The sequence below is a fragment of the Sminthopsis crassicaudata genome, chromosome 4, assembly GCF_048593235.1.
Source record: "Sminthopsis crassicaudata isolate SCR6 chromosome 4, ASM4859323v1, whole genome shotgun sequence".
Lineage (NCBI taxonomy): Eukaryota > Metazoa > Chordata > Mammalia > Dasyuromorphia > Dasyuridae > Sminthopsis > Sminthopsis crassicaudata.
The window spans coordinates 39,722,679-39,742,241 of record NC_133620.1 but is presented as its reverse complement, the minus strand read 5'-3'; the positions used below and the strand labels follow the sequence as shown (position 1 = coordinate 39,742,241).

The following is a 19,563-nucleotide window of genomic DNA, read 5'->3' as shown; positions in this document are numbered from 1 at the left end:
GTGAGATCATCATTAATCTTTTTCAAGCAAAAATTCTAGCCCAGGTCCAGGGAATGTTGATTAAAGGTTACTGTGTTTGAAGGAAAAACTCTAAGCATGCAGGAGTATATCAAATGCTTAAAAAAAAGAAAGAACTGTGATCAAATTAACTAATGCTGATCTTGAGTTCTTATACTTAATCATAAAACACACACATACAAACACACACCAAGTCTGGGATCTGACTGGAGAAAGATCATCTAAATTCCTTGGTTTAGACAGGGAGTAGTCCACCAGCTCCACTCTTTACTTGAATGCTGACATCCTAACATGAAACATATTAATCAGTAACATGATTTGTCATAAAAATATATTTATTGATTTAACAAACTGCCATGTTATCATAACTTGAAGAGTAAACAGTATATTAATGATGTTCAATCTGGAATTGGTTTATATTAAAATGTGAACTGTCCATGCAACAACCGTGTCTCCTCCCCCTGACCTTCAATTAGGTTAGTGTGCAGTTACCAAGTAACCTGAATGGTAGGTGGGTTCAAATGAGCCAGTCTCCAGCTAATACACGAGCTAGTCCATTAAGATTAAGATTTCTAAGTTAACATTGAAGTAGAAAAAAAAAACACAGGGAAAACATTTTTTAAAAATCAGATCAAAAATATCTCTAATAACAGTAAATTGCTTTGATTCATTTTAATATTTTTAAACAACATATTTTTAATGGCTTAAAATATATCTTTCACGGTCTTCAGGTATATCTTTCATGGTCTTCAGGTAGGGGTTTTTTAAATTTAGTCCAGCAACCAACCTGACTGACGTGCAAATTATTAAAATATCTTCCAATCTAAATCCCACTTTTCTTCCCATCTAAATATTACTTTTCTTCCCCTTAGTCTTCACCACAAACAACATGTGTCTGTATACATGGTTTTAACACCACCGTTTTACCCTTTTTGAAATATGTAATATTTATTTTATTTCCTCTCCCTATTTCCCCCGCCTCTCCACCAGATGTTTCATCCTATAAATAAGAATATGAATTGAAAAAAAAAATAATTAGTTGTCTCTATCCTAAAGTACTTAAGCTCCTAGAGAGATGGGTTGTCTATTCTTTGTGATCCAAGTTCATAAAAAAGTAGCTTCAGTCCTTCAGCTAGCAGGCAGCAGCAATTTGCAACTCCACTTTCCCACTCCGCAGTTCAGTAAACCAGTCTGTTTATGGAAACCCAGGTCCAAACTCTGTCTCTCTGCAATGTGGGGGACTGTTTCAACAACAATAGCCTGGTCCCACCCTTCATTTCCATGGTGTAAGGAAGCCTGAAATTCCATTCTCTTTGGCCAGCAGGTCCTTAGTTAATAAGTATCAAATTGTCATCACTTTCTTGCCTGTAACAGAGAGAGGGGGAGGTAGTAGGAGGAGAGAAGATGGAACAACAGCATGGTTCAAAATCTTACTGCAGAGAATTAAGAGCACATGGCAAGAGATACATTTCAGCATTATAAACAGGCTTCATTTACTTTTTTCCCTTTCTAAATGTGTTACTTTTGACACTGTTAATGCTCATCTCTTCCTTGATCCTTTTTGTAGCTCTGGGTTCAAATTCACAGACCTAATCTTATCTATGGGCTAAAATAGAAGACCTCAAAGATTCCTTTTAATCCTTTGATTTTATGACCTTTGTCAAGTAATTACTCACATCTTCCAAGATTCAAATTTGAACCATATTTTATCGTTCCTTGGGAAACATTTATTGCAATGGACTGTTGCCACATGAACAGAGACAGTTCAGGTGGTTGTGATGTCCACAGAATATCCCAGAAGCCCTACCATGACTTAAAACTCAAAGTCACCACAAATTCCTAATGTGAACAAAAGCAACCAAAAAAAAAAAAAAAAGAAAAAAAAAGGCTAAACTCTGATAAAGATCTTGACCCAGAATTCTCTTTCTGCTACTTTGTGTGACTTTGTACAAGTCATTTAGTTCTAGGAACTCAGTCATCCCATCTGTAAAATGAAGGTGTTTGATGGGATAATGTCTAAAGTGATTTTATTGCTATACATCAGAAGTTCTTAAACTATTTATGTCAAGAACTCCTTCAGCATCCAATGAAGCCTACGGATGCCTTTTCAGAATCACATTTTCAAATGTATAATTTTTTTTTAAATAAGTCAGTGAAAATGAAGATGTGTTTTTTCTTTCCCTACCAAATGCATAGATCGCCCTGAATTGTACACATGGCCAGATTTGGGATCCTATAGTTATTGCTCTTTATTCACCCATTTAGCAGTTTCCTTTATTCTCCCACCGACTCAATCTTATGTCTACCTTTTTATTCCAGCTTCTATTTCATAGTATTTCAATGGATTTTGTGCACAAAAGGTACCATTTATTGATTTAACGTCCTCTTCTCTTTCTAATTCCTGTCTAGTATGTCAACAAATCCTGAAGCCACCATGCATCTGTCCATCGGTAGTTAGATGTGGCAGCATGGGTGGCATTGGGGACATTCCTGGATGAAGCTGTTCTTTGCAAAGATATGGCTTTTCTAATACCACAATTACAGCCCCTCGGGACAGTTTGTGGTATTAAGCAAGCAACCCAACTCCAATGACATTTCAATTATCTTTCAGGAGTCATACCTCCACATTCTCTAATGTATTTGTCTTTGCAAAAAACAAATAACAAACAGACCCACAATTCTCAAAGCCCTCCACCAAACAGGGCAGTATTCAGGAGCCAAATGCCAATCAAAGAAAATGAATTTGCATTTATCCAAGCTCACTGCTGCAATTAAATGTTCATAGAGGATGAAATGTCATTAAAAATCGACTCTTCTCAGAAGCCCTCATTTCATATTTACTAGGCATTCTTTGGAAATGCTCAATCATATCCTCATTTCAAATCCCAAGACAGACTATGAATTGATTAACAGAGAAATACGTTCTATGCTCTGAAACAGCAACTCAATTTTTCTATCTTTTCCCCCCTAGGGGTGGTTTAGATTATTTTTCTCAAACAAATAGGAACTCAGTCTTTTGATATGGGGAAGGAGATATTTTGCAGTTGTATCACCATTCTCTCCTCTTTTATTCAATACAAATTTATACATATGTATGGGCATAATACATATATATATATCTATATATAGATATAGATATACATATACATATAATGATCACTTAAAAGTTCTTAGTCAAGAGCAAACCACAATATTCTAAGCACATTTAAGAAGTTACTGAACTAAGACTCAATATAGTCTTTAAGCTCTTCTGCTTCTGTTAAGTCTGTCTTCAGGACACAGTCAGGGTACTGTAGGAATAATCAGATATATAACACAACTTTGAGAAGGCAGCTTGGAGGAGACACCTTTTCAGCCAAGTACTTTGACGAGTCAGTGGAGACATAACATCTAAATGGGGTCTCTTCTTAAATCAGTTTTCCTCCTCTAGCTAAAGCTTCTCACTTCTCTGAGATCTCCTCTCACTTCCAAATTAAGTGCTCAGACAGCTGGGGTTGTGGCTGTTTTTTGTCCCTACATCAAGGTTTTTAATCCTTTTTCTCATTACCTCATTAGTAATCTGGTGAATCCTATGAACCTTTTTACTTAGGGCATCTAGGTGGTACAGTGAAGTCAGGAAGATTCATCTTTGTGAATTCAAATCTGTCTTAGTTATTTACTAGTTATATGGTCCTGGGCATGTCAAGTATCCTTATTTGCCTCAGTTCCTCATCTGTAAAAGATGCTGAAGAAGAAAGTGGCAAACCAATCTCGTATCTTTGCTAGAAAACTCACAAATGGAGTTATGAAGGATCTGGACATGACCGAAAAGTGATTGAGCAATGACATGAGGCCCTTCTCAGAATAATATTTTGAAAAATTTCATAATGAAAGGAAATAGTTAACAATAAAGATGTATTTCCCCCCCATCCAAATTCCCTGATTCCTTGCCCTAAACCCAAAGAAATCACTTTTAGTACTTAATTTTGTTTTCAAAACATACATATTCAACTCAATTGAATTCGACCAATACCTTGCAAGCTTCTCTATCCACTAGCCTCTAAAGACAAAAATAAAACTAAATAACCTCTGACCTCAAAGAGCTTGTACTCTACTCTCCTAGTAGAAATATCCAATAACACTCTGTTAACACTATTAAAAAGTGCCCTAGAGTTTTAGAGAAACTTTTTTGGCTTTTGGGTCAAATGAATCAAAGACATCTGGGGTCATCTTGCTTAGAAGGCAGCATAGCAAATTCTATGTCTTTTTACTTCCCATCTTAGTACCTTTATACAAAGCCATCCCCAATGTTTGGAATGCTCTACTTTCTGGAACCTCTATGTTTCTTGAAGCACCACATTCGATTTCCCCAGGAACTAGTGTGACTTCTATCCTCTCCCTCCCCCTTCAAAATTAAATGTGTACATATTTTTATTTACTTACTTATGAACTTTTATTCTCTCTAGCAGGACATAAGCAATTTGAGGGCAGGAACTGTGTCATTTTTGCCTTTGTAATTTCATAGCCCAGCACCATGTTTAACATGTGATAGGAGTTTAATAAACATTTGTTTGATTGAAATAAATTCAACTTGATTATTTATATAACACCACACTGTCCTATCTCATAATAAGAGATAGTCATTTTCAATGTGACTGGAAGGAAAAGAAATAAAGATTTCCTGGAATCCACTGTTTTTCAAGCATGGCTTTAGCCTTGGAGCAAACTCTTTAGACCAAGAGAAAAATCTCTTGGGAACACCCCAAGGGCATCTTTGAATCAAGGAAAAATGGCTGTACCCACCTTTGACAGCAGCAGAGAAAGGTCACAGGTGTGGGGACTTGTTTCTCGTATTCCTTGCTGCCACCACATTCCTTTAGGAATTCTTGAAGGTCCGTTTGAGGAAAGCCATTCTGTTGGTATTTCTTTAAAAAGAACATAATGATGTTACCTTATTTATAGAAAAGTGAGAAATCATTCCTATTGTCAACAGTCCAAAGCCACCTAGGCTAGAACAGAGCTTTCTTTCCCACACTAGGATCAGAGATCCAAGAGCTGATACTAACTCAACTTGAATTAATCTGTCACCACAGGAACAGAGAAGTCAGGGCCACCATGGAAACCAATATACAAATGAAAATAAAAATCCAAGAGAAAAAGAGAAATGACTCTTTAAAATTAAATATGCATATTGGGATACTCCATAAAGTATGAAGGGCTATAAGGTATTAGGATCAAGATGGCTAATAATAAAATTTTTATAGACCAATCCTAATCTGCCTGCCTTTCTTTCCTTTTACTTTCTTTCCTTCCCTCCCTCCCTCCTTTTTTTCTTCCACACATCCATCCCTTCCTTTCTTCCATCCTTTTTAGTCCATTCATCCCTTCTTTCCTCTCTCCAACAATCCCTCTCAGTTATTTAGATAACTTTCCATTTGTTCCTCCTTTTTTTTCATTCTTCTTTCTTCTTTCCTTCCTTCATTTCCCCATTCATCTCTTCCTTCTATCTAGTCTTTCCTTTTTCTTTCCTTTTTCTTGGGTTGTATATATAAAATATTTCCCCACCCCCAGGAATCCACTACATATCTGCCCCAAATCCTGCACTTTTTTCTACTTTTGCAAAGGTGAGAGATGGAGCCCCCTGAAAGCAAAAGTTTTTCTAAGGCTTAATGAACACAGACTGCTCCACTCAATAGTGTACCTTCCTGCTCCACCATTCCAGTCCCTAATCTCCTTATGGAAGCCCATGGGAGTGACCTGAATCAATATTTAGGCTTGGAATACTTCTAGGAATATTTCAGCTTCAAAGATTCATTCTCTAGAATTTTAGTAGATAGCTTTTATCTCCCACTTAAGTGCTCACTCTTGTTATTAAAGCAAATTGTAGTTGACGTTAATGTGAAGATGACGATTCAGTAATCCCCTTGTATACATAATTGCTGGTTAGAGTTTTTCAATGAAGTCTATCTTCTAGTTATCATGGGTCAAATGTGAAAAGGAGGCTAATCAAGAGAAGGGTTGGGACTCCTAACCTCTTCCCGGGCAATGGCATTACATCTCAAGTGGGTCTCCATGAACATTGAGCCTTATCATCTGAAAAATGAGTTTTCACAGAAATACCATTTGCTATTGAGCCAACATCACTATAAACACATTAAGCTAGAGATATGTCACACTTGAGATTTTTCAAGCTATCGCAATCTTAACCTGAAAGATATTAACTATTCCTCAAATCCCAGAATCTCTGAGTTTGAAGGGGCTTCTAAGGCCCTCTAGAACAATTCACACCTTAATAAGTAAGAATTCTCTCTACATTTTTGACAAATGGTCACTTAATTTTAAAAATGTCTAAGGAGGGGAAGTCAGTCTCTCTTGGTGCAATTCATTCTATTTGAAAACAACTCTAAGTTTTTGTTTAACATATATTTATTGTCTCTCTTCACTTCCCCAACTGAAATATAGATAAATATATAACAAACATATATAGTTCAGCAAAACAAATTTCCACATTGGCCATTTCTAAAAATATATGAATTATTTTGAATTTTCAGCCCATTACTTCTTTGGTAGGAGGTGGGTGGAATCATTTCATCTTTACTACTCTAGATTTGTGACTTAACATTGATAGGTCTAATTGTTTTCTTTAGATCAAACTAAAATTTGTCCCTCCACAACTTCTTTCCATTGCTGCCAATTCAGTCTCCTGTGGCCAAGCAGATTATCTATTTAAAAGTTGAATGGCTGCTTTTGCAGGCAATGGGTTCCTCTCCTCACTAAAGGTTTTTAAGAAAAGGCTGGAGGACTATTTTTTGTGAAAGTTGTAGTAGGGGTTCCTTTCAGGTATGATCCCCTTCAAACTCAGAATTCTGTGATTCTGTCTAAGCACAGAATGTTTTCCACCCTAGTGGTCACTTTTCTGGATAGTTCCTAGCCTGTTAATGTTCTTCCTAAAATGTTGTATTCAAAATTGAACAAATTATTCCAAATGGAAATTGCCTACTCCTCTTACTCTAGGACCATGAACAATAATCAACTAAACTTTGGCATTGTTCCTGGACAGGGTGTGTCAATCTCTGGAAACTATCTCACCCAAGTCAGAATTAGCTATGAGACACAATGTTACATGATAAATTTTAAGTGTCTTACCTGAACTTTCTATTCCTACCTCCTCACCACACCTATTCCCCCAACATAGCACTCTCTATATATACACAGGTGCTTAGCAAGCCTTTATAAATGTATCCAATGGGAATTAAATAACAGGAACCTCTTCTCTTACTCAATTTTAAGCAAACCTTTAGGACTAAGTAGCTCTGGATGTCCTTTAAGCTTCATGTGAAGAGAAAGAAAATCAGTATCTGACTAGTCATTTGTCAAAAGATACTCATACAGTATTACTGCACAAATTAATGTCCAGTATTTAGCTCACAAGTAACCTGGATATGGATATATCCAGCCCTATCTGAACTGATACTGGAATGTTGTCATCTTAGTTTGTATTTGCAATGGGATGAAAATCTCGCTTCCTTTCAGATCTGAACATGAGATTACATAGTACTGCTGCTTTGAAAATTTACCTCCCTGGGGCTTCCATTATGTAGAAAATAAGGGGGTTGAACAAATGAGCTTTAAGGGTCTCTCCAAATCTCACTCTGTAACTCTCTGCTCCCACTCCCTAATCAGTGTGCCCAACATCTTCCAAAAGAAAACATATACTATTTGTTGATAACAAAAGATTGAATAATTGATTAAGATGAAATAACAGTTTACCTTAATGGTGTCATAGGAGTCTGTAATAAGTGCAATGAAGAGACTGAGAATCATATATATAAAAAGGCTGATGAAAGAATATAAATACACACGACTGAAGAGCCACACCAAGATGCTCTTTTGCTGGATTTGGGCAAAGGTTGCGAACATGTCATCACCATTCACCAGAGAAAACAAGCATTCGGCCACTGTGCTCAGGTCTTCAAACTTAGTTGGGGTAGGAATGAGAAAGAAGAAAAGAAGAGGTTTTAATTTCAACGTCCATTTACACAGTAGGAAAAGTAGCTCAGGTTTGCTTTTAAAAAACATTAGGAATTCAGAAATCTACCAGCAATGAAAACACATGAGCTTCTACCCAACTATGCATGTTCCTGTTTCTGATTGGTGATATTAGCTGGGAGCCTTTCCTATGTTATTGGTAGCACTTTCTGGCTGTTCAGATAGTTGTTATCATTGAAAGAAAATCGATGGACCCAAGGGTTAAAACACTAGAAACAAAGTGAAATAGGATCATGCTATTCAGAAAGCAAGGTTCCATTAGGTGAGATAATTTAGCTCTGCTTTCAGAACTCTATTAGTCCAAACGAGTTATCTTCCCAAACCACCGAGCTCTCATTGTTATCCCTCCCCTACTTAAAAACATGCAATGACTCTCTAATGGTTAATAAAGAAACCCAGACTTCTCTGCTTGGCTTTTCAAGCCCTTCAATAATCTAGCCCCCATTTACCCACTCAAATTCATTCATTCATTCATTCACTCACTCACTGCCTACTTAAATTTATTTTTAAAAGTTTCGTGTTTCTTAAAAATTATGAACTACATTTAATCAACATCATTATTTCAGCGCACATAAAAAAAGATTAAACACAAAGCCCCGAACTTCTGTTCCCTACAACTTTTTTAAAAATAAGAGATTAAATTTAACAAGAGTAGCAACAAAAGTGCCCTGTTTGTGTCCTTCTGACCTTTTTTTGTTGTTGTTCCGATTCACAGATGACTGTACTTCCATCATAACTATCTCCTTACGACATCCCTGCTCATTCCCAATGTGAAAGCCCTTCCTCCATATCCCAGCCTTTTGCTCTGGCTTTCCAGATCTAACCATTTTCAAGGTCTTACTCTCCACCTCCTCAAGAAAGCATTCCCTGGCTTCCTTCAGTCCATTCTCATCTCTTTCATTCTTGCTGCATTTAGTCATGTTATGGTGATTAACAGTTTTCTAAATTACTTTTTATCTCACCACTGGGGTCAGATCTACATCCCATTCTTCTTTGCTTGCTCAAAAAAAAAAAAAAAAAGTCCAGCAGGAACCAGCCTCAATACTTACTGATTGATTTAGACTGATTTTTTTTTTCTTTTTTTTTTTTTTTGGCAGAGTGTTAAGATGATTAAGACTTAGAGCTAGAAGGAAGCTTGGAAGTCAACTAGTTTAATCCATTCATTTTATAAAAATAAGGTGTCCAGAATGATTTACCCAAAGTTCCATAAGCAGTCTCTAAGCTAGGACTTGAACCCAGGTTCTCTGGATTCAAACCCCAGTGTTCTTCTTCTGCTATCATCACATTATCTTTAAATAAAGAGCCAGAATTCAAATCCAACAGCCAAGTAAAATAGCTGAAAAGCAGGGCTACTCTAAGCCCTTTGGAGTCTAGCAATGCTAGAGAAAATGGGAAATATGGAAAGGGAATTCTGCTAATAAAATAAGAAGCAGATCTCTTTTTGACCTATCCTCCCATCAACATATACACATTGGCTGGATCCTAGGGTTTTTTATACAAATTTTGCATCCTATCACACCTCTGCCTTTTGTTGACAAAGCTAGAGGTCTCTGGCCTTTGAGCTGTAGTAAAGTATCCCTCATGGATTCATATTTATCCAGTACCACTGAACCTAGGCAATGGACTAGGAGCCTCAGGGGATACAAAATCCCCCCTCTTGTCACCCAGAAGCATTTGTAGCTTGGCTGATAGTCTGACACCATGAAAGGGGAGGAAGTAATTCTCCCACAAAGGAATCAGACCAAAGACATGTACCTCATTAACAACAACTCCAACCAGCCAAGCTAACCAGGACTTCTGTTAACGAGCCAGAGGGCAGTGTTAAAGAAACACATACACACACATGGGAATGCACCAGTAAGCAAGTCATTTAACAATGTGCAAATTTTTATTTAACACTAAAAAGGTCAGAGCTTACAGAGTAAATCATTTCCATTCCCACCACGGGCCTGGAGCCAGCGAATTTAAAACAGTTCTCTGTAGTTGTCAGTCATCGCTGGACAGCTCCATCAATAAGTCATGTTTATTTCCTGGAACTCCATCGAGCCAATTAGTGTTCCTAATTACAAAACTTAAGAAAATTCTAGTCTTCATAGAATGTCCAGAATTGCAAGCATCCTAGGCCTGTCTGGTAAATAGCAGTAAAAGGACACTGATTGGGTTGGAATGGAGGTCGGTATCAAATTCATTCCTCCTGTTTCTTCCGCATTAATTAAGGCACAGTTAAATTGAAAAGCATTAAAGAGATTTATACTCATGAAGCCTCCCATCCCCGGTGTGTGTTTAAGACTTAGCTCACCCCACCTATCGGCTGTGGAGAGCAAAGCCCCAATAAGTTACAAACGACTGGCCCCCACTCTCTGTCATTTCATGCACTGTTACCTAGGGATCTCACGCTGACAGCAGAAGGAGCTGGGAGTGGGAGCCAATTTCCGCAGCCAATTTCCTTGTACTGGGTGGGGGGGGGGGGGAGGGAAGTCTCATGATAATAAGTAGATTTTGATTTTCTTCTTTTTTTTTTAAATGTATAGAGGTTGGGAGAGGAGACGAGATCCTATCTGACATGCTTTGGGAGTGTGAGAACTACTTCTTAGAATCTATAGGATGTTTCCTTAAAGGCTTGGCCAGAGTATGGCATCCTCCACAAGCCTAACATTCTGCCCCCTCCACCTCTCACTGTACCCCCAGTTACAGGACAATGAGAGAAATCCAAGTAAGTGGGCTAATGAATGACACTGCTTGCACGATTGAGTCAGAATTACCAATTGTTACTATCACAAGTCTACCTGCTGGACCTCTCGGGTTCATTCCAATATTCATATTCTATGGTTCCATGACTCAGACTGGCTCACAGCCAGTGGGCAGAAAAGGAAGACATGCAGGGTAGATGAAGGATCTTTTTTTCTTTCTTTTTTTATTAAAGCTTTTTTCATTTTTCAAAACATAGGCATGGATAGTTCTTCAACATTAGCCTTTGCAAAACCTTCTAATTTTTACCCTCCCCTTCCCCTAAATGGCAAGTAGTCCAATATATGTTAAACAAGATAGGAATATATATTAAATCCAATATATGCATACATATTTATAAAATTATCCTGCTGCACAAGAAAAATCAAATCAAACCAGTAAAAAAAAATGCAAGCAAACAACAACAAAAATGCTATGTTGTGAATCCTACGGTCCTCTCTCTGGATGCAGATGGCTCTCTTCATCACTGAACGAATGGCACTGGTTTGAATCATCTCATTGTTCAAAAGAGCCACGGAGGATCTTTTTTCTTAACTCAATTTTGGTGCCAGTATCAGCCCTGGGGATCTTGAACCACAGTGTCCATCCAGCAAGCAATTTTATTTTGGTTTATTTTTCTAAAGATTGGGTACAAGGCTAAAAAGTGCCTTAATTAAAAGGAGCAGAAAGCTTTGAGTAGAGAAATCAACTAAATTCAACCACCAATTCTACCCATCACTGGACAAACAGTTTAATTTTCCTGAATCAGTTCTAAAGATGACATGAACCTGTCAAAAACAATCACTTTCATCTGTACACAGGCACTACCTTATCACCTAGGCTAATAGTGCTAATCTACTGTCCTTGTTTCAAGTCTTTCCCCTTCAATCCATCCCTTATACAGCTGCTAAAGTGGTATTCATGAATCACAAGTGCAGGCTATGTCAGTCCCTACTGCTCTTTCAAACTTCCATCTTGACTCGAAATCCCCAGTTCTTCCCACTGTATCAAGCTCTCCCCAGGATAAAATGCAAAATGCTCAATTTAGCACTGGAAACCCTTCACAATATGGCTCTAACCTCCCTTTCTGACCTTATCATACTTTAAATACACTCTATATACTCTAAGTAGACAAACTAGCTTAGTTACTTTTCTCTGCCACATAAACTTCTCCATACCTAGAAAACAATTCTTTCTCACTCTGACTTCTAGTTTCTTTAAAAGTTCAGCTCAAATAACTTCCCACCCATTTTATTTTGTATTTCTTTCTATTTATCTCATGTTAACTTATATGTGTACTTGTGTTTCCTAGAAGAATATAAGCTCCTTATGGACATGTTCAATTTTCATTTTTGTTTCCATTCCCAGAACCCCTAGAATATTTTTTCTCCTAGGAGAATGCAAACTCCTTGTGGGCAGCTACAATTTCCATGTTTGGTTACATACCCAGAACCCCTAGAATATTTTTTCTCCTAGGAGAATGCAAACTCCTTGTGGGCAGCTACAATTTCCATGTTTGGTTACATACCCAGAACCCCTAGAATATTTTTTCTCCTAGGAGAATGCAAACTCCTTGTGGGCAAGCACAATTTCCATTTTGTCTCTGCATTCAGAGACCTTGAAAGTAGGTAAAAAATGCCTGCTGAATAAGTGAATGAAGAAATCACAGGTCCTTTGAGGACAAGAACAGTTTTTCTTCTGCCTTTATATTCAGGTTTTTGGGCACAGGGACATGCCAGAATAGGTCTTTAATAAATTGAATTATTGAGTAATGAGCATGGATCACCCTGAAAATCTAAAGCTAATGAAAACATAAAGTTGAATAATTCAAGATGTGGTTTCAGAGAACCTCAATCACTTTTCCAGTTTTTTGTGCCCAGACATTCAGATCTTGGAAGGACTTTGGTACCAAAGTACATTAGTTCCAAAGCAAAGTCTACAAGAAGGAGGGAGTCCACCCTGTCTCTATTCAATTGAATCATTGATGTTCAGTGACAGTGAAGAGGAGATCAAGAAATGGATGTAGAATTCCTGTTACTGAATGAATGGGGGCCCAAAAGGATAGTTTTCCCTTTTCCTTTCTTTCTTGCTTGGTAAAAAGACATACTTAAGCATCTACTGTCTGGACTAAAGCTATTTTACATTAATTCATGAAAGGGGCTTTGGGGCTAATCTCTTTTAAAGGTTTCTAGAAAATGCTTTGGTTCAAACAGACACTTAGTGATTTTCTCAATTTATATTTGTGGGGGAAGTGTTGAATACTTCATTTTAAGGCTGGCTAACACAGGGCAGAAAGTGGTTAACAGTCCAGTGATGCCCTACAGGATTGTCCCCAGCAGTCACTGATCAAAAGCAAATTCTTCACTCAAGGATTTTTGACTCCCAAACTGGTATAAACTAAAAGGCAAATACCACAATCTAAGGGGGTTTCAGTGCAACCATAAATATCACCCCTAACTAATCTCCTCTCCCTAGACTTCCACAAAGGGTGCTTTGTAGGAGAAATAGGGAAGAGGCTTAACAACTTAGGTTTTCCTCTTGGGGTATGAAGGGGGACCAGGTACAATCAAGCCTGGGGGGGGGGGGACTTAGTTATCACTCCTGCCTGGTGGAAAAGGATGGAAGTCATTGAACCAAAACAAATTAATCCCCTTCCTATGTCAAAGAGGAGGTCTGGGCAAATACTTAGGGAAAACAAAAACGTGTGGATATATGGTTTTATAGCTACTGTTGAAATGTGAAATGGAGATCTTGGGGGATATCAAAGCAAATGAAATTTGGAAACTTCCAGTCCTGAGAGTCTGTGATTCTATTCCAAAATAATTGGAGGAGATTTTCGGGCAGGGACCAAAAGGAAGGGGAAATGGGCAGTAACATCTTAGGGGCAAAAATGGACACTGCAACCCCACCAACCCTCTGCTCCCTTGTCCCTACCCACCCCCACACTACAGTTCTGGGGTCTCTGAGCCAGGGACTGCATTGACAACTCCAGAATGCACCAAAACTAAGCTGCAGAGCTCAATGGAGAATTCCATGAAGTGCAACATTGCCCCCTAGTGACACATGAAACGAGGCTCTTTTTTTTTTTAAACTGCATTTGTGGGGGCAAAGAGAAAAATCAATGTGAATTTTTCCGATGACTAATATATTGAGTTCTCCAAGTCGGAGAAGGCTTACCAGAGACTAATCTACAAACATCAGTCATCTTTTTAATTTACTTGTACCAGTCATCTTTTTAATTTCCCTGTACCAAGTCATCTTTCAAAACAGAGGCACGAAGCTGGAAGAGCAATAGAAAGCATGACTTTGGAAGTCATTTCTTAAAGGCTGTTCAAGCCTAGAGGGCTGCTAACCATCCCAGGACACTTAATAGGGACTAAATGGGACACTTAATAGGGCTAGCAGTCATAGTGTGATAGCTTCCAGGGCTGATTTATTTACAGGACAAGGACCAAATTTGGCTTCTTCGAAAAGGATGCTGAAAGAACTGCAAGACCAAAAAGCTATCCATATGTCTTAGGCAAGGGAGCTCCCCTGGCAACTTTAAGGATACTAGTTCTGGGGTCAAAGAAATTGGATTCAAATTCTGCCTCATGAACAGGTCCACCTCACCCCTTCAAGTCTCAGTTTTCTCAGTAGAAATGAACTAAGCTCTGAGTTTGATCCAGCTCAAAATCTCTCAATGTACTAAATCTAGGAAAGAACAATATGGTAAAATAGATAAGAGTGCTGGATTTGGGAGAGAAGGAAGAGTTGGTGTTCAAATCCCACCTGGCCATGGACAAGTCATAATATCCCCAAGTCATCCAGAAAATGAGGAAGTTGGAAGTAATGGTCTCTCCAGTCCCTTCCAGCTCTAGTTCTGTGAGCCAAAGACCTTCATCCATGGTTTTGTTTGAATAAAGCAGAATCCTAAGTAAAGTACACTTCATCCAGCAAAAGCCACACATCTCTTTAGTTTGTGGACAAGAGTAAGGAGACAAAGTCTCATTTCCTGTCTCAAAAGCTGCGAATCATATCTTTAAGGGTTCACCCTAGGCAATAAGCTCTGAGCATAGCTATGAAATCTCCACAATCATACAATATTGACTTATGCACTATATCAATTTAAAGTTCAGATACCAATCTTTAATAAGACACCAAAATTAAACTGTGGCCACAAGCACCTATAAAGATAACGCCTATTAGCACTTCATAGTCTAAATCTCATACAACCAGGGCAAAGCTGCCATACCACTGACACCTTCCCAGTTCAGCTCAGATGCCAATCCTAAGAGTTAATTAAAACAATTAATAAAACATTAAATGCCAAAACTGGTATAATTTCTCTTACTGGATTTTACTTTTTACTGTAACAGTTTCTTATCCAAATATGCTTGGCAACAATGTTATTGACTCCTTAAGCTAGTTCCAGACTGCTATGAAAGATCCCCACCCCTATGCCTACCACCATAAACCCCTTTGTAATTCCTACTTTAATATCTCTCAGTTTCTTCAATATCCTGCAGGGGGAAAAATAAAGCTTATAATATGAGTGTTTGGAAGATGGAAGTAGAGAAGGGTTACTCTGGCACAGCCTCCATCTATCATGTCAATTCTTGCCTAAGGATGATGGGCTTTTTGTATTGGGACCACTGATGCGAGAGGATAAGGGAGGGGGGGAAGGCAGGGATGGAGCCCTGCTCCCATACCTTCTCATGATAGGGTCCTATGACAATCCAGCCACAGAAAGTGTATCCCAGGTAAATCATCCCAGCACATGCACAGAAGCGAAGGACTTTGGGTAGTGAAGCTTGCATCGTCAAAATGAGCACCTGAAAGGTCCAGAAATATCACTCAGTGGGGCTGAAGTTCCATTAACCAACCCAGACCCAGCCAAAGGGGAAGGAGACTTACATTATATGTCTGGAAATAACCTAAGTATCTGATGACTCCAACCCAAGCAAACAAAGTGGATGTTCCAAGCAAAATGCTGCAGAGATCATAATTTGTGAGGTTCTAACATAGAGAGGAGAAAAACAAAACAGACATGAGTTGAAAGACTTAAGGAAAAAAATCATCTGTCATATTAGGACAACCTAGGGAGATTCCCTCCCCCCCCCACTTAATAGTATTTTATTTGTTCCAATTATATGTAAAGATAGCTTTTTTTGGGTAACATTCACTTTTTTTCTTGTTAAAGTTTAATTTTTTATTGATTTGATTTTTTGTTCTTTTTTCTCAATAGTATTTTATTTTTCCAACTAGATGTAAAGATGGTCTTTAATATTCACTTTTATTTTTTTCTTGTTAATGTTTACATTTTATTGATTTGATTTTCTGGGTTTTTTTATTCTCAATAATATTTTATTTTTCCAATTACATGTAAGTTTAGTTTTCAACATTCACTTTGGTAAGATTTTGGGTTACAATTTTTTCCCTTCCTCTTTTATCTCCCCCCTCCCCAAAATAGCAATCTGATATAGGTAATACATAACATCCATTTTTATAAGATTTTGAGTTCCAATTTTTTTTCCTCCCTTCTTCTTGCTGTACACACACACACACACACACACACACTCTAATCCAGTATGTATATATATATATATATATAGTGTGTATATGCGTAAATATATACATATAGAAATGATCATTTTAAACACAATTCCACAATAGTTATCTTGTGAAAGAAGAATCAGAACAAAAGTCAAAAGCCATGAAAAAGAAAAAATAAGTGAATATGGTATGCTCTGATCTACATTCAGACTTCATAGTTCTTTCTCTAGATATGGATAGCATTTTCCATCATGGGTTTTTTGGAATTGTCTTAGACTGAATTGCTGAGAAGAGCTAAGAGGGAAACTAACTTCACTTTGTAGGACCTACAATTTTAATTGGAAAGAGGTTCAGAGATCACTTGTTTCAACCTACTTTCTCACTAAAGGCAGCTAGATTGTGAGTAGAGTACCAGACCTAGAGTCAGGGAGACTTATCTTCTTGAGTTTAAATCTGGCCTTAGAATACTTAATTAGATATATGACCCTGGGCAAGTCACTTAACCCTGTTTATCTCAGTTTCCTTATCAGTAAATTAAAGGGGAGAAATGGCTGGTATCTTTGCCAAGAAAACTTCAATTGGGGTCATGAAGAGTCAGACATGACTGAAGAGGAATAACTCTCTAAATGCATGGATGAAGAAACAGGCCCCCAAAGTAGAGCTAATTGGGCACAGAGCCAGAATTTGAATACAGGTCTTGACTCCAAATCTAAATTCAGTACTTTCTAAATTACAAAATGAAGTCGATTTACCAAGTAATTATAAACAGACTTCTTCCAGGGTTTTAGAAATTACTTGCTTCCCTCCAGGCACTGCAGTGATTACATACAATAAAAAAGGCTCAGTTCTTTAGATTTGGTTTTGTTCTTTAAGTAGTTGTTCCTCACCCCCTCAAATGTTTAAAGAAAATTGCTTGCTTTACTTTTAAGTGATACATCTCAGAGACATGTCAATCTTAAGCCCTTTAATACAAGAGTTTTTAAATTTTTTTTGTTTTGTTTTGACAACATATTACAGCCTTAACAGACACAATCAAGCCTCATTTATGTGCCAGGCAGAGCAATTAGACAACAATGCAACTTCAGTCCCTGCTCTCAAGGAGTTTCCATTCCATTAGAGGAATAAACATATGCAAAATATACATAGTAAATATACAGTGATTTTTTGGGGGGAGAAAAGGGAAGAGAAAGCTGGTGGCACTAGCACCTTAGAGAAATCAGGAAAAGCTTCTTAAAGGAAGTGACAGAGATGGAAAGGGAGTGATTTAAATTTTTTAAGGCAGGATTTCTTTATTGGAGATCAATTTTCTCCTGAGAAATTTTTACTTAACCCTAGGTACATAAAATAGGTATACAAACCAAATATTTACTGATAATAAATCACATAATTTTAGCATTTATTAAAGACAAAAGCAAATTTGCATACTAATGAGATGGAGGTGCTAGTTTATTTTTATATAAAAAAATTAATTCTTTTTTTTTTTTTTTTTTTTTTTGTTGTTGTTGTTGTTGTTGTTGTTAGGCAATTAGGGTTAAGTGACTTGCCCATGGCCACACAGCCAAGAAGTGTTGAGTCAGGTCCTATCCACTATACCACTTAGCTGCCCCAAGAATTAATCCTTGAAGAAATATCTGATATCTTTTACTGTTGTTAAATTTTTTGCAACCCCCACATTCAGTTATGTAATCCCATATGAAGTCACAACCCATAGCTGAAGAAGCTTTGTTTTAAGGTAGGCACTGTATTATAGATTAAAGAAGAATTTAAATGCTAAAGAGAAATGACTGTATTTGATTATAGAGACAAGAGGAAACATCTAGGGCTTCTTGGGTAGTATACTCAGACTACAATCAAATTGTTTCTTTAAAAATATAATTTTGTGCCCTGAATAATTACTGATTAGAAAAATGCAAATTAAGACAACTCTGAGATACCACTTCATACCTCTTAGATTGGCTAAGATGACAGAAAAGATAAAGATAAAAGGAAAAGGAGAGTGGGAAAATGGGACACTGATACGTTGTTGGTGGAGTTAAAAATGATTCAATTATTCCGAAGAATAATTTGGAGCTATGTCAAAAAGGGCTATAAATAAATCTTTGCATGCCCTTTGGTCCAGAAGTACTGCTACTGGATCTGTATCCCAAAGAAATCATAGAAGAGGGAAAAGGACAGATATATGTACAAATGTTTGTAGCAGTTCTTTTTGTGGTGGCAAAGAAGTGGAAAATGATTGGATGTCCATCATTTGGGTAATGGTTAAATAAGTTATGGTATATGAAAGTAATGGAATATTATTGTTTTACCAAAAAAAAAAAAATAAACAGGCTGATTTTAGAAAGTCCTAGAAAGACTTACATGAACTGATGCTGAGTGAAGTAAGAAGAGTATATGAAACAGTACGAGTATATGAAACAATTCTGATAGGCTTAGCTCTTCTTGCAATGCAGTGATTGAAGACAATTCCAATAGACTTGGGATGGAAAATACCATCCACATCCAGAGAGAGAACCATCAAGACTAAATGTGGATCGAAACATACCATTTTCAGCTTTCTTTTTTGTTTTCTTTTTCTTTGGTTTCCCTTTTGTTTTGAATTTTTCTTTAACAACATGACTAGTGTAGAAATATTTAAAAGGATTGCACATGTATAACCTATATCAGATTGCTTGCTGTCTTGGGGAGGTAAGGGGAAAATTTTTCTAATACAAAATCTTACAAAAAATGAATGTTGAAAACTTCCTTTTAATTGTATAAATATGTATGGATATATTGGACTTAACATATATTTTTACCATGTTTAACATATATTAAATTACTTGCTATCTAGGGAAAGGGGTGGGGAAAAGGGGGAGAAAATGGAACACAGGGTGATGCAAGAGTTAATGTTGAAAAATTATCAATGCATAGCTTTTGAAAATTAAAAAGTTTTAATAAAAAAAGAAAACTATTTTTACATGTAATGCTTTAGTTTTAGTCCAATCAAAGGCAAGTAATCCATGTCTATCAGTAGAGTAAGTTTTCTTAACAGAAAAGTTCCCACTAGGCAGCTGAGAAACCTTATTTATAAATACTCAAGCCTTGTGGGCACCCAGTAAATGTCTGCCAAGAAGAACAAGAAGGCTGAGTAAAAGGCATTTACTGAGAGAGATTACATTGGCCAACAGAACTATAAACAAAAACCCTCAGTGAAGAATTTTCTATTTGTCCACTTGCCACATTGATTCTATGACTATTCTGGTGATCACAAGGAGT

At 37.2% G+C, this 19,563-nt stretch overlaps 1 protein-coding gene across 1 annotated transcript in view; it reads right to left on the bottom strand.

Moving 5' to 3' along the window:
• Positions 1 to 335: 335 nt before the first annotated feature.
• The window catches only part of MCOLN2 (mucolipin TRP cation channel 2), a 76,877-nt gene continuing 57,649 nt past the window's right edge, over positions 336 to 19,563 (bottom strand). The window contains exons 10-14 of the mRNA XM_074266357.1: positions 15,670 to 15,771; positions 15,465 to 15,587; positions 7,768 to 7,974; positions 4,801 to 4,922; positions 336 to 1,383 (exon numbers count right to left, since the gene is read on the bottom strand). Of these exons, the coding sequence (XP_074122458.1) occupies positions 1,347 to 1,383; positions 4,801 to 4,922; positions 7,768 to 7,974; positions 15,465 to 15,587; positions 15,670 to 15,771 (591 nt within the window). The 3' untranslated portion in view covers positions 336 to 1,346. The remainder of the gene's footprint in view (positions 1,384 to 4,800; positions 4,923 to 7,767; positions 7,975 to 15,464; positions 15,588 to 15,669; positions 15,772 to 19,563) is intronic.